Genomic DNA, 13199 nt, shown 5'->3' with positions numbered 1-13199 from the left:
CCCAGCGGCCGGCCACCTATAAACCGCCCGTCCCGCCCCACCCGACCCCTCACCCCCACCCCCCCAAACACAAAGCCTTCAATCGCCGGCGGAACCCTAGACGCAGAGCGACTTGCAGACCGGGGCGCCAACTCCGGCGGCTCGCTTCTTTCCCGCCGCCACGCACGCTTCGAAAGGTTCGCGCTGCCCGACCCCCCCCCCCCCCCCCCCCGTCACAACCTGTATCTTTCTTGCGAACCTTTTATGATTTAGTTATGTTTACGAAATCACCCCCCCTCCTCCCGAGCCGCCGCCACGCCCGCTTCGGAAGGTTCGCGCCGCTCATCGCCATCCCCCTGTCCCGCCTTACATTTTACGTTCACGTCGCCTTGTATTTCCTTATGAATCTTTTATATAGATCCGAGTTTTTTTGGGAAAAAATATTGCCGCAAAAACACCATAATTTCGGTGGAATTTATTACTACAAATTTAAATATGATATAAAACTATATATATACATCATGAATTATTATCTCTCACCGAAAGGCGGAGGCGTTTCCACCTCATCGTCACGAGGTTAAAGCCGGAAGCTTCGCGGCGAGGAAAAGGAAACCGCGGCGGAAAAGGGCGTCGGACCGGACGCATCCTATCCAGCGGCCGGACGCCACCTATAAACCACCCGCCCGCCCCCGCCGATTCCCCCAATCCCAATCCCCACCCCGCCCGCCCACCGATTCCCCAATCCCCAATCTTCGTCCGGCGGAACCCTAGCCCACCGCGGCGCGACTCGCAGGAGAGGGCTCTCCTCCGGCGGAATCGGCGGCCCGCTCCTTCCCCGGCGCCAAGCACGCTCCGGAGACGCCCCCGCTGCCGCCCGGCGTCGCCCCCGTCCAAGCTCCGCGGCCGGCTCCTTCCTCCGTCCGCCCGTCGACACCGCCAGGATCCGCGCCGCGCCGTCCAAGGGCTCCGACTCCGCGCCAAGGGACCAGCGACCCGCCGCCCGCGTCGGATCGGGCCCGATCTGTAACTTCGCCCGCCGTTCGCGGCTTTCTCTGTAGTACTATTCGATCGGTCGGTCGATCGATTCTGTGAGAAGCCCTCCCCGGACCTCTCGCGAATTGCGTGTGTGTGCGCAAAGCGAGAGGCCCGAAGAGTGGGCACAGGCAGAACTCGATTCGCCATGGGTGTCTTGTATTACAAATATAAGAGTGCAAAGGAAACTTACCCTGTGACGTTGCCCTACTCGTTCATATCCGTGTCTGATCTCAAGCAGCTCATCTTGTCGAGTAACCGGCACGGCGTCGGCCGTAGCCGCGGCCGCGGGCCCTGCGAGGATATCGCGCTCTCCAACGCCCAGACCGGCGAAGGTTCGTAGCGGATTTATTCAGGCCATGGTTGTTAAATCTTTACAGTAGCCTGTTGGTTAATCTAATATGCAGCACCAGTCATCAATCTTGTGAATTTCTTGGAATTTGGGTGCTGCGTTGTTCATTACCGGCCTAAATTGTTCAATCTGACAAAATCGCGCCCTATGGGCACCAAGTTTGGTCTTTTAATCCCCTGAATCTATGAATCTATGTCAGGAGAAGTGGTGCCAGGATCACATCGATGGGTTTTTAATTTTGTTCTTGTAGCCTTTAGGTTAAGTTCTTATTTGATAGCCGTATCACCTAATTTACAACGAATTGCATCCACCAAGCAAATTGTTTGACTGTTAATACAGAGGCAAAAATATCAGAACAAGTGATATTCGACTCCATTACAAATTGCTCCCACTTAAGTCAAGATCAACCAATTTAGTTATTATAGGGACCTGGATGCTCTGGAAGATGCACACATCTATCTTTTACACAGAGATGCATCCTTCTGTTTGTAATGTGGGGTTCAAGTGCACAACTGAACTTCAGCTTTGAACAAAGCAATGATGGATATTTCGTGTTGCTCTGGACAAAGCCTATACCTTTTTGTTTCATCAGCGATTTTAATATTTCTCATTTCTGTAGAAATGCTGATTCAGCTTGTTTATCTTTTTTTGTGTTGTATACTGTTTGTGTATGGCCAGTTATGCATATTTGATGGCCAGTTATGCTATGGTTGTGTTCGCATAACTGTTATGCGAATTGTGCAACCCTCGAGCATGGTTGTCAATATTACTCCGTGTCCTGCTGTACTGATATTTGCTTATCTACTATGACTGTAATGGAGGTCTCTTCATGATGTACTAGGACATACTGTTGTTGTAGTCGAAGAGCTGCTATACTCGTTCTCTAGCATGTCCTTGTGATATGTTTCTATAGCACGATAGATCCCCTGTACCATGGATAGTTCAATTTGCATATCGTGATTGCGAGTAATCCTTGTATATTTTCCCATCCTGCATATCTCGGTACCTCGTAGTTTCCCAGTTTTCTAAACGTAAATTAACCTGTTATTTTGATTGTTGTGATGTTATTTGAAGATCTTAGCTTTTCAATTTAAACACGCTAGTGTTGCTATTTAATTGCATATTTTGGTTATGCTGGAGAAGATTTTATTTCGCACTTCAAAGCTAGATGGGTATTTTAGTGTAATGCTTTGACATATTGTTTTCTGTTTTTATTCTTGAGTGCAGAATATGCAGATGAAGAGGCAATGATACCACAGAATGTAACCGTGCTGGTCCGCCGAACTGCTGGGCAAGAGTCAGAGAGTATCGTCGTGATGTCCTCGTAAGTCACTGCATCCCTGTCTGTACAGAGAGGTCGGGAAGGCGGAGGTGGTGGTGATTCATTGTAGGAAATTTAACGGACGGAACTGAGATTACATGTGAAATTTGCCGCCTTTAACTTTGTTGATTGATTATCTTCTATGCGTAGATGTATCTTACGTTCTTAACAAGTGTTTGTAATAAAAATAGAGACTGATGAAGGCACTACCTCTTTCCATTCTGCCTGTTTCCTTCAAAGAATGAACCAAAATGACATGCATATTTTTTTACATTAGATGTTCTATATGACTCTCTTTCTCTAAACAGATTTTGACTTTGGTCTAACTTTGAGATGTCTTTAACTGATGGCTAAGGAGATTTTTTTTTTTTTGCATATGCTAATATTGTACCACTAATTGCAGGCGGAAAGTCATAGAAGATGGTTCATTAGCTTCAAACAGATCAGTGGTTACTGAATCAGTCTCAAAATCGTGTTCCTCCGCAGAAGTGAAAGATGAAGATGCTGCAATCGCAGCTGTGATTGATGCAGCTGAACTTAAATGGTTAGAATACAACATTTCCTTCTCGCATAAGTCAGCAGCTAGATTTTTTGGTACCTTTTAATGATCATATTTAATGGTTCATGCAGGGAAGAGCAGTCATTTAGGAGAGGACAAGCTCCTGGAAGGTTTACATCAGGACGCCATAATGGTAAAGCAGAAATTCCCTGTCTTCAGTTTCATGTTCTTTTGAGTTATGATTATGCTAGCAGATAATCTGAAAAGATTCTCTTAAAGATCAAAGCCATTGTTATGATGAGAAAGAGTGTGTAGGTGTTCAAGCTTTACGGAGACCAGATGTATTTTCTTTTTGGGACGGTAGACCATGTTTCACTTGGATCTTTTTTGACAGTAACTAGACAGTTTGTTTCCAGCCCATTAGACAGCCTTTGAACTCTAGCAGATTTTCATACAAATTTGAACAGATTCATGTTGTTTTGTGAATATGTGAACTATACTGCTGCACAATATGCTTGCGTTGTTCTGTGAATGTGTTCAGAATACTATTTAACATGTGCACTGTTTGTCAAATCTTTCAAATTGAAGGCCATGGATCATCAGAAAGGGAGGCACCTCCACCAGGCTATGTGTGCCGCAGCTGCGGAGTTGCAGGCCATTTCATTCAACATTGCCCACAGGAAAACCAGACGCCTCCACCTGGCTACACCTGCTACAGATGCCGGGTTCCAGGGCATTTTATTCAGCACTGCCCAACCATTGGCGATTCCAAATTTGACAACTACAAAATGGCTCGGCCAGTTGCCCCGGTCGTATCTCCAAATCCTGCTGATGACATTCTATCCGCACTTGCCCCAGCTGCATCTGTGAGTGTAGTCGATGACTTGCCAGCAGAACTCCACTGCCAACTATGTAATAAGGTGATGGCAGATGCGGTGTTAACAAGCAAGTGCTGCTTCGTCAGTTTCTGTGATAAATGTAAGCGGTTCTCTTATATCCGGTCTGTATCTTTAGATGTCTTGCTCTGTGGTGAGCCAATGTTCAGATATTTGGAGTGTGCTTATGCTCCAACTTTGTTTTAGTAGTTCGTACTATCGTTTTCGTGAGTTTTTGCTGCTTGAAATTGAATGAGGAATAACCGTCTGTTTCCCCCCTCAGGTATTCGAGATTACATTGTTACACAATCGAAGTGCATTTGTGGAGTCAAGGTCCTTGCAGACTCCCTCATCCCCAATCCCACAGTTAGGAGCACAATCAGCAACTTGTTAGGAACAAGGACTTGCAGCACTGCCAGCGGTACAGGGAAGCACAGAAGTTCTTCAGGAAGCAACGCTGACCCCAAATCACAGAGCCACACCACCTCGGCTGCTCTGGAAAGGGACGCGAAGCAATGTATGGACAACCAGCTATCGGCAGCTTCTCCCGACGCCCGCCTCCAGGTCGCCACAGAAGGTGATCAAGTTGACCGCCCTCAGAAGAATTCTGATCTGAAGAGCAACACTGAAGGCTCTGCAGGGCGTTCAGCAGAGAAAGCCGTACCTAGTGCCGAGCTCCCCAAACTGAAGGATGTGAGCGAATCAACTTTGAAGAACGGTACGATTTCAGGGAGCTTGGAACAAAAAGTTGCTAGGCCTGATCAGTTGAAGAAGAAGCGGAAGAAGGCAGACTCATCCAAGGCCGTTCATCCAAACAATGCTGACTATGGTTACAACGTTCCATTTGACCCTGCATATTGTAACCCTTTCAACGGTGCATATCCCATGGGTCCATTTGGGGTACCTGATCCATACATGTACGGCTCAATGGGCATGCCCTATGGTGGTTTCCCGATGGGTCCATTTGGTATGAATCCCTTTGGCAATATTCCGCCGCAGGCTCTTGCCATGCAAGGCTATCCGCCAAACTATCAAAGGTGTGTATTGTGTATTATCAGTTAGAAACCTTGTTTCTTTATTTCTACCTGTAGAAATGAACATAGACATAGACATAACTCTGGTCACTGGAACGATTTAGTAAAGATCAGCTGTAGTCACTGTATCTTCTTCTGTTTATTTGAGTTTGAATACTAAACGTATTTCATTTATTTCATTTTAGCTGGGAAAACCAGGCCGCGCTACACCGTGATGCCGAAGCTGCTGCACGCTCAAGGCAGGTCTCCCAGGGAAACGCCGGAGCTGCTGCACGTTCAAGGCAGACCGAGAGGCCACATGACTCTGGTGCTTGTCCCCGGCCATCAGAGCGCAACCAGCGCATGGGTTCTCCTCAAGGCAGAGAGCTGAGGGACAGGCCCCAGTCAAGACCCGAACCATCAGAGCGCAACCAGTGCTTAGGTTCTCCTCACGGCAGAGAGTCCCGGGACAGGTCCCGGTCCAGATCTAAGCCATCAGAGCGCAGCCAGCGCTCGGTTTCTCCTCGCCGCAGAGAGTCGAGGGACAGGTCCCGGTCAAGACCGGAGAGGACTAGTAGGGACCATGGGCGTTCCGACAGAGGTTCCAGTGACCACCACCACGAGGATCACCATGACAGGAAGAGAATGCGCGTCTCTTCCACCGTCGATGGTGACACAGAGAGCAGCCAGAGGTCCAGGCACAGTTCTAGGAGCAGCCTGAGGCGCGACGACGTGAGCGACGACGAGCAGAATTTCAAGAGGAAGTGGGGACGATGATCACCGGCCGCCATGGATGGATGCAAGGTTCTGAATAAAGATGGTGGACCTGTTGCAGCATTGCTGGTGTCCATTGCTTTGCTGATGAGACTTGTTTTACTAGTCATTGTATATGTCTCGGAAAGCGGGGAGTGTAATTCCTCCCGCAGAATGTTAAACCGTTATTATACCAGAGATTGTAATATATCAGAGAGTTCCCAGATCTCTTCCTCTGTAATGCAATGTTATTATTATATCAAGATAAATGAAATTATCATAAGCTACCTATCGACTTGTTATATGCATTTCGGAAATGTGCGTCTTCCTATTTTATTATTTGTATTTGAACGTTTCTCATACCAAAATGATAAGTGGTGCACGTGTGGCACGAAGCAATCCCAATTTGACGTTTTTTACAACTAAAAATGCCATTTGAAAAGAAAAAGACGTTTTTTACAACTAAAAATGCCATTTGAAAAGAAGAAACAAACTGAAAGAACTTAAACTTGCTCCGGAAAGAAAATTGAAAAGAAAAAACAAACCGAAAGAACTTAAACTTGCCTCCGGAAAGAAAGTTGTCATGTCACTAAACTTGCCATAAAAAACGTTCGGAATTGCCATGCGTTTAGGGTAGTCCTCATATGACCTAATAGGATGTCATAGTAAAATGTGTTGTTTTTCAACTGAATAAACAATTTGTTTTGATGTATATCTGACTAGATTGCACATAAACCCAACTTTATACTATGCACGCGACCATAACCACACCTTAGGCAAAAGGATAGCCTGCCGCTTGTTCCCCTCGCCTCCGGGTGCCTTACGGCGTGGAGCCGTGGACGAACTAGCCAGTGATGCATGAAAAAAAAATCTCCTCATCATGTTCTTGTTATGGCAATGCCGATTGCCATCGGCGAAGGTCGTGTGGAGCTTTGATCAGGGCCAGACATAGGGTCATTTGGAGTGGACGGCGACAACTCGTGTTTTGGTCTTCAAGCTTCTTATCATTTCGACAAAGCACGACGCCAGGAAGCTAATTAGGTTATGCCTCCCCGATTATGTCTTAGACAGATTTGTGATGGTTGGTCAACCCCATTAGTTGCTTTCTTATCTAGGATGATGATCTGATCCTATCGATGACTTCCGTTTGATATGTCAACAATGGTACCTTGACTTAAAGGATGTTTCTGAGATCCAAACATAGCATCAAACTTTTCCAGTGGCCTGCCATTGATAAGTGCATGAAAAGTCAATATCAATATACGCGAGGACATGTATGTCATTGTTTGCTTTGTAAGCCTGGTCTCATAAAGGAAATTCTCGTCCCCTAGGTCACCCGTGTACATAGCTGCGACCGGCACCGGCAAGGACACGTTTTTGCTACAACTTTGTCGAATTTTTTGCTACTACCGGCCACGTCTTTGCCACATCCGCTCACGACGGACATGACACTTCAAGTGCGTTTTTTTTGGAAACACTTGTATTACTCAAACAACAATATCTTTACAATCACCCAGGGAGACACCCAAGACTTCATCTGGCTCAGATCCTAACCAAGCCATAGTCCGCCCTTCAACTCGAGCAAACCTAGCTAGACTACCACTCGCTTTATTCAGGGCTCTCGAAACACGAGTAATACAAGTTTGTCTAAGACGCGATAGCACTCTTGCTTCATTCAGCAAGGAGGCATAAACCGAGCGATCAACTTCTCCAAAAGATATCATAGGACACCACCATACTGAAGTCAGATTCAGTAGCGACACGAACAAAGATGCTGTTGGTGGTTGCCGTGAAATCCGGCGACGAGACCTACCGTGGAGCGGGAAGGGGCGCTGCGACGGGGGGTGGGGGGACCCAACCAGCTGCGCGAGGAAGAAGAAGGTTTGAAGGCGAACCGTTTTGTTCTAGATCCATCGAACCAGACGACTGGCATCCGACGCCCCACGTGCCATCGGCCAGATTTTTTGGCCGGTCGACCGGCGCCTATCACTGCCGCCTTACACGTGTGCGGTGTGCTGGCCTCGGCGAGAAGCCACTCAAGCACACGTCGCCGCCGCACGGCACGTTTTCTCCCCGCCTTCCCCGGCCGCGCCGCCCACTCCCGACTCCCACTTCCCGACGGAGCCGATGGCGACGCTGCAGCTGAACCACATCGCGCGGGAGACCGGCGACGTGCGGGGCCTGGCCGCCTTCTACGAGGAGGTGCTGGGCTTCGAGCGCGTCCCGGCGCCCGCCTACTCCGGCTTCCAGGTCGCCTGGCTCCGCCTCCCGGGCTCCCCCGACGTCGCGCTCCACATCATCGAGCGCGACCCGGCCGCCGCCGCCGCCGCTGCCGCCCCGGGGGACGCCACGCCCGCGCAGCTGCCCAGGCGGCACCACCTCGCCTTCTCCGTGGCCGACTTCGACGGGTTCCTCACCGGGCTCAGGACCCGCGGCACCCAGCTGTTCGAGAAGTCCCAGCCCGACGGCCGCACGCGCCAGGTCTTCTTCTTCGACCCCGACGGTGAGCGAGCGAGCGATTCCCTCTCGGATCCTGTTTCCTCACCATCCTCTTAGATTTCCACTGGAATTGCCGTGGCGTTTGAGTAATATTGTGTCGAATTGACGAAATTCTGAGAGAGATTCTTCAGTAGGAGAACTGGAAAACAAGTCTGCAATTTTAGGAGTGGCTTGAAATGGGAGGGTTATTCAGGTTGAGTGATGGAGGAATGCCACAGCCTGAAACTTGTTTGCTTCATCGCAATCCGTCACCGGTGCTATCTGTGAACTTGCAGTGTCCTTGTGGTGAACTTCTTCTTCAGGCAAAGATCAGAGTTGTTGGGTTTATGCATGTTTTATGCCCTCTTTACGATAACTTTTGACAGGTAGTAGTAGTAGTGATGTTAGCTTATCATGTCTGTCTTTGGGACGGGGTTAGTTCAGCTATGCATTTTATTTCTGCAGCATACATGTACAGTTTTTCTTGTAGACTGCCATTCAATATGTGTGTTGCATGCTTCATTATGACCAGATCGATCAGTTTGTAGTACGATACTTGTTTGGTAGATGCTTTTGTTTAACCTTTTTTGTTGGGTTATGCTAAGCTGTCCTCCAAAAAGGAAAAAAGTTTATCCGACGGTGAGGGATTCCTTCCTTCTCGGATGCTTATTTATCTTTGTTGGATTCCTATGTTTTTAGATTCCTAATTGTTAATTTAGCTTGCTATCTCGGTGACGTCTCTATGCTTGTTAATTGGTAATTGAAGGAAAGATGAGATAAGTTATGGCAATGGTTACATCATAATTTTGGCAGTACCGTCTATTTTTTAGCGGACTTCAGCTTGACGCAAGTTGCCAAGTTTTACCTTGCAGTAGTAGGGAGAACACACTATAGGTAGTTTGAACATCCCATTGTTTACAATCTTGGGATCACCTTTATTTTTTTTGGAAAAGGGGCGTAGCCCCGGCCTCTGCATCAATCTTGGGATCACCTAGGCTGCATAAGCATTTTAGTACTCTGTAGTAGAACTACAAAACGTACTGCAGTTTAGGCGTGGCTTGAAATGGGAGGGTTGACCCTCTTTTTGGAAATGGTCACCCCCGTATTTCAAATTGTGTGTTCGTTACAAAATCCACTACCTGTGCTATTTGTGAACTTGCAGTGTCCTTGTGGTGATTTCTTCTTCAGGCAAAGATCAGAGTTTGTTGTGTTTATGCACATTTTGTGTCCTTAGGGTAGGGGTTACTTTTGATAGGTGGTACTAATGATGTTAGCTTATCATGTCAAGTTTCTTGAACGGGGTTACTTCAGATATGCATTTTCTTTCTGCAGCATGTATTGTATATAGAATCTTTCTTGTTGACTGTCATTCAATATGTGTACTGCATGCTTGATTATGACCAGATTGTTCAGTTTGCAGTAAGATAGTTGTTTGGCAAATGATTTTTGTTTCACTTCTTAGTTTGGTTATGCTAAGTCTTTCTCGAAAAGAAAATGGTTATGCTAAACCTACTATGTTTAGTTAGACCTGTATTCCACAAGTCTTATAAGTAGGGCTCTGAAAACGAGTTCTACACTGTCAGTTCCAGCATATTATAGAAATTATATACCATTAACATCAATAGACAGCAAACAAGCCATCCTTAAGTTGATAAATCTTAGCCAGCAACAGACTTGATTTGCTTTCTTCGAAGTAGTGCTGGAGCTATATGTTTCCAACAGTAGAGTCAAAGCGGTAAATCCTTGTCCATAACAAGGACTTACTTGGTACTCCCTCTGTAAAGAAATATAAGAGTGTTTAGATTACTACTTTAGTGATCTAAACTAGTGATCTAAACGCTCTTATATTTCTTTACAGAGGGAGTACCAAGTTGCATGAAGTCATTTTACCAAGCCGCCTGTCACTTAATCTCGCGTCTACCCTCCAAAGATAAAGCTGCGTGTCCTGGTTAACCAAAAAGATCATGAGCCAACTACCTGATACCTATGTACTTTCCAAAGCCATGGGCTATAATGGATTCCATTGGTTGCTTTCAAACCATTCTTCATGGTATGCTAGTTTTTCTTCTCCTTGTAACTTGTGACTGGTCTTAAACGCAAAAAAAAAAAGAAAAAAGAAAAAAGAGAAAAAAAGAAACTTGTGACTGGTCTGTGAATCTTGCCGTACCCACTTTCGAGTGTAATTGTAAGAAACCCAAAGATGGCACCTGTCATGGCTAATACCAAGCTTTTAGATTTCTGTTCAGAAGTTTACGCATGGTTCCTCAGTCAGCGGTGAATTTCCTGTGTGTTACTAACTCTTTGGAATTCTGATATCTGAAACAAAGATTGTGAATGACAAATGGACTGCATCTTCATCTGTCTTTTCGTGTTTATTGCATACAATCTTTGTACCGCAGTCCATTCCAACAGCATCCACACCTCAACCATCGTTGACAGCTTGGTTCTACCTCTACCGCAGGCAATGGTCTAGAAGTCACAAGCTCGAGCCCAGGCGACAAGTAACGTGCCGCGAGCACGAAACACCTTCTACTTCTGCGACACCCATGTAAGTAGCAACTGATGTTGCAGTTGAAAACCCATCGCAAGCTGTGCCCGCGCCTACCGTTTCCGAAATGAATTCCCCGAGCTTAAATTGCACCGGCGGTTTTCCGCCGCCGCTGCGGCAAACTAAGCAGGGAGCTGCTAGGCTGTTATGCTGAAGCACTGTCAGTTTTTCTTTCTGCATGTGAGTACTGGGTTACACTGATCCAACAAATTTTGCTTGCTTGGTTGCAGGTAGTGATTACCCACCTCGAGGCTGAAGATGATGGAAGCTGCATATCTGAGAGAAAACATCCAGTGCCATGCTCTACTCCCAAATAAATAATGACCTTGCTACCTATATCTATCTATATGCTCCCCATGCCTGTAATCTGGATATGCATGTCTGAGACTGAATCTGAACTCGTGCTGTGTGTTACAACATCAAGTTAAATTAGTACGTATCACAAATGATGTGCTCTCGCCCATCAAATCTTTCGATTCGCCTTCACATCAAATCTGTCGATTCGCCTTCGCATGAAATCTTTCGATTTCGCTGATGTTCGGGTTATCGCCGAACCAATGTTTCAAGCATGACAAGCAGGAATGTTCACAGATTGTTCAGGCAACAACTGAAGCAGCTGATTATATTAGGCAAAAAAAAGCATCTCTTATTGCAATGGCTTGTGAGATACATTGTACAAAGCCTTGGAGCACATGAACGCCGGCGGCCGGCCGGCGTGAGGGGTGGGGGTCAGTCGTTGGCGGTGGCGAGCTGGACCCGGAGCAGCTCGTCCTCGGGGATGACGCGGATGGTGCAGTCGGAGCGCGGGTAGGCGGCGCAGAGCAGCGCGTAGCCCTGCGCGACCACGTCGTCGCTGAGCATGCCGTCGCTCTGGTCCACCCTGCCGGACACCAGCCGCGCCGGGCAGGTCATGCACACCCCGAGCTTGCAGTCGTGCGGCACGTCCAGCCCCTCCTCCAGCGCGCGCTCCAGGATGTTCTCCTCCTCCTCCATCTCCACCACCCGCGACTCGCCGCCGTGCTCGATCGTCACCCGGTGCGCCCGCGCCGCCGTCAGCCGCGCTCGCGGGTGGTGCCGGCGGGGCAGGGCGTTGTGGCCGAGGTGGGGGCGCGGGGAGGAGATGGGGGTCGCGAGGTGGAGCAGCGAGGCGGCGGCCATGGCGTGCCCGGTTCAGCAGCGTCCGTGTGCGGTGCGCGCGGCGGGTCAGGTGGTGCCGGAGCGTCAAGGCGTGCTCTCCTAGAGGATAAGGCGCTGTGCTGTGCTGTGCTGTCTCGCTTTGCCTGGGTGTAATCACAGCCGCTCATTATCTTCCTGCATCCGTTCTTACGCGCTAGATCCGCCATAGGGGAAATACATAGATTTCATGTACCGAACACCAATCTTTGGCTGCCTCCCGCGGTCCCGCCCCTTTAGAGCAACTCTAGCAAACCCCTTGAACCCGCGACCCCTATAACCAGATAAGGGCCAAAAAAACGCGTTTTAAGGGCCGAAATCGGCTGCGGCCGAACAGAGCCCGCAAAACCGAGCGATAAAAGAGAATATCCCCGGGTTTGCGGGCTTTGTTCTGCGCGCTTCCGGTTTCGCCCCTCAAACTCCTCTTCTTCAAGATCTTCAACCTTGCAATGTCATGCCATTCTTTGGTGACCTCATCCATCTCATTTCGATTCATCATCATAATCTCGTTCTCCTCGGCAAGAAGCTTGGCCATGGCCTTGTCCTCGCCGGCCATGGCTCTTCTCTCCTCAATGACGGCCTTGCGCATTGTCTCCTCCTTGAGTAGTTGCCACCTTCTCTTGAGCCTTCTTCTCGGCCAACTCTTTTTTTGCCTCCAATGTCTTGATCACCAATAGATCATTAGACTTGACCATGTGATCTAGCTTCTCCCGCAAGCTTGAAGCCTCTGCTTCCTTCTTGATCTTGTCCTTGGACTTCTTGTTTCCATCGGGCTTGTTCTTGTTTCTTGGGCCATCGTCATCTTCATCTTCTTCATCATCATCCATCTTGGTGGGTGCACCTCTCTTTGGTGGGGATTCTTTGCCAATCAACTTCCACTTCTCGCTATCCTTGAGAAGTTCCCAACAATGCTCTAGTTGAAATGCCTTCTTACAAGAAGCTTCCATGTCCTTGTACCTCCCTTGTGCAATTTTGTCCTACAAAATGAAAACAATGTCAAATTATGCAATCACTCCGGCGGCTACAAAAGATTTGCACAACTTGCGACATGAAAACAAGCTCACATAGTCCAATTCAACGGTACCACTTGGAGGTGCATTACAGACTTGTTGCAAGCATTGAAACCCAATGACTAAAAATCGGCTTGATCACGTCCCAACGACCTTGGAGAGACCG

General features: G+C 47.9%; 3 protein-coding genes across 3 annotated transcripts; 2 read left to right on the top strand and 1 right to left on the bottom strand.

The window, feature by feature from the left end:
- Nucleotides 1–675: 675 nt before the first annotated feature.
- On the top strand, nucleotides 676–6113 carry LOC123090585 (E3 ubiquitin ligase PARAQUAT TOLERANCE 3). The gene is made up of 7 exons (XM_044511902.1): nucleotides 676–1346; nucleotides 2591–2687; nucleotides 3088–3228; nucleotides 3315–3376; nucleotides 3772–4161; nucleotides 4342–5095; nucleotides 5278–6113. Exons 1-7 carry the CDS (start codon nucleotides 1160–1162, stop codon nucleotides 5846–5848), a joined length of 2202 nt encoding a protein of 733 aa, XP_044367837.1. The 5' UTR covers nucleotides 676–1159; the 3' UTR covers nucleotides 5849–6113.
- A 1732-nt stretch (nucleotides 6114–7845) lies between these two features.
- On the top strand, nucleotides 7846–11336 carry LOC123090584 (glutathione transferase FosA). Its single transcript, XM_044511901.1, has 3 exons — nucleotides 7846–8327; nucleotides 10764–10850; nucleotides 11081–11336. Exons 1-2 carry the CDS (start codon nucleotides 7952–7954, stop codon nucleotides 10805–10807), a joined length of 420 nt encoding a protein of 139 aa, XP_044367836.1. The 5' UTR covers nucleotides 7846–7951; the 3' UTR covers nucleotides 10808–10850; nucleotides 11081–11336.
- Nucleotides 11337–11475: 139 nt separating this feature from the next.
- Nucleotides 11476–12136, bottom strand: LOC123090583 (ferredoxin C 1, chloroplastic-like). The gene has a single exon (XM_044511900.1). It carries the CDS (start codon nucleotides 12006–12008, stop codon nucleotides 11580–11582), a length of 429 nt encoding a protein of 142 aa, XP_044367835.1. The 5' UTR covers nucleotides 12009–12136; the 3' UTR covers nucleotides 11476–11579.
- Between the last annotated feature and the right edge of the window lie 1063 nt (nucleotides 12137–13199).

The sequence above is a fragment of the Triticum aestivum genome, chromosome 4B (assembly GCF_018294505.1).
Source record: "Triticum aestivum cultivar Chinese Spring chromosome 4B, IWGSC CS RefSeq v2.1, whole genome shotgun sequence".
In the NCBI taxonomy this organism is placed as follows: Eukaryota; Viridiplantae; Streptophyta; class Magnoliopsida; order Poales; family Poaceae; genus Triticum; species Triticum aestivum.
Note: the sequence above shows the minus strand (reverse complement) of the source record. Positions and strands in the feature narration are given on the sequence as shown.

Excerpts from the sequence above, each read along its gene's own strand:
- LOC123090583 (XM_044511900.1), bottom strand. The coding sequence starts at position 12,008 with ATGGCCGCCGCCTCGCTGCTCCACCTCGCGACCCCCATCTCCTCCCCG.
- LOC123090585 (XM_044511902.1), top strand. The coding sequence starts at position 1,160 with ATGGGTGTCTTGTATTACAAATATAAGAGTGCAAAGGAAACTTACCCT. Across the intron at positions 4,162-4,341 it reads CGTCAGTTTCTGTGATAAAT|GTATTCGAGATTACATTGTT; the intron begins GTAAGCGGTTCT and ends TTCCCCCCTCAG. Across the intron at positions 5,096-5,277 it reads TATCCGCCAAACTATCAAAG|CTGGGAAAACCAGGCCGCGC; the intron begins GTGTGTATTGTG and ends ATTTCATTTTAG.
- LOC123090584 (XM_044511901.1), top strand. The coding sequence starts at position 7,952 with ATGGCGACGCTGCAGCTGAACCACATCGCGCGGGAGACCGGCGACGTG. Across the intron at positions 8,328-10,763 it reads CTTCTTCTTCGACCCCGACG|GCAATGGTCTAGAAGTCACA; the intron begins GTGAGCGAGCGA and ends CCTCTACCGCAG.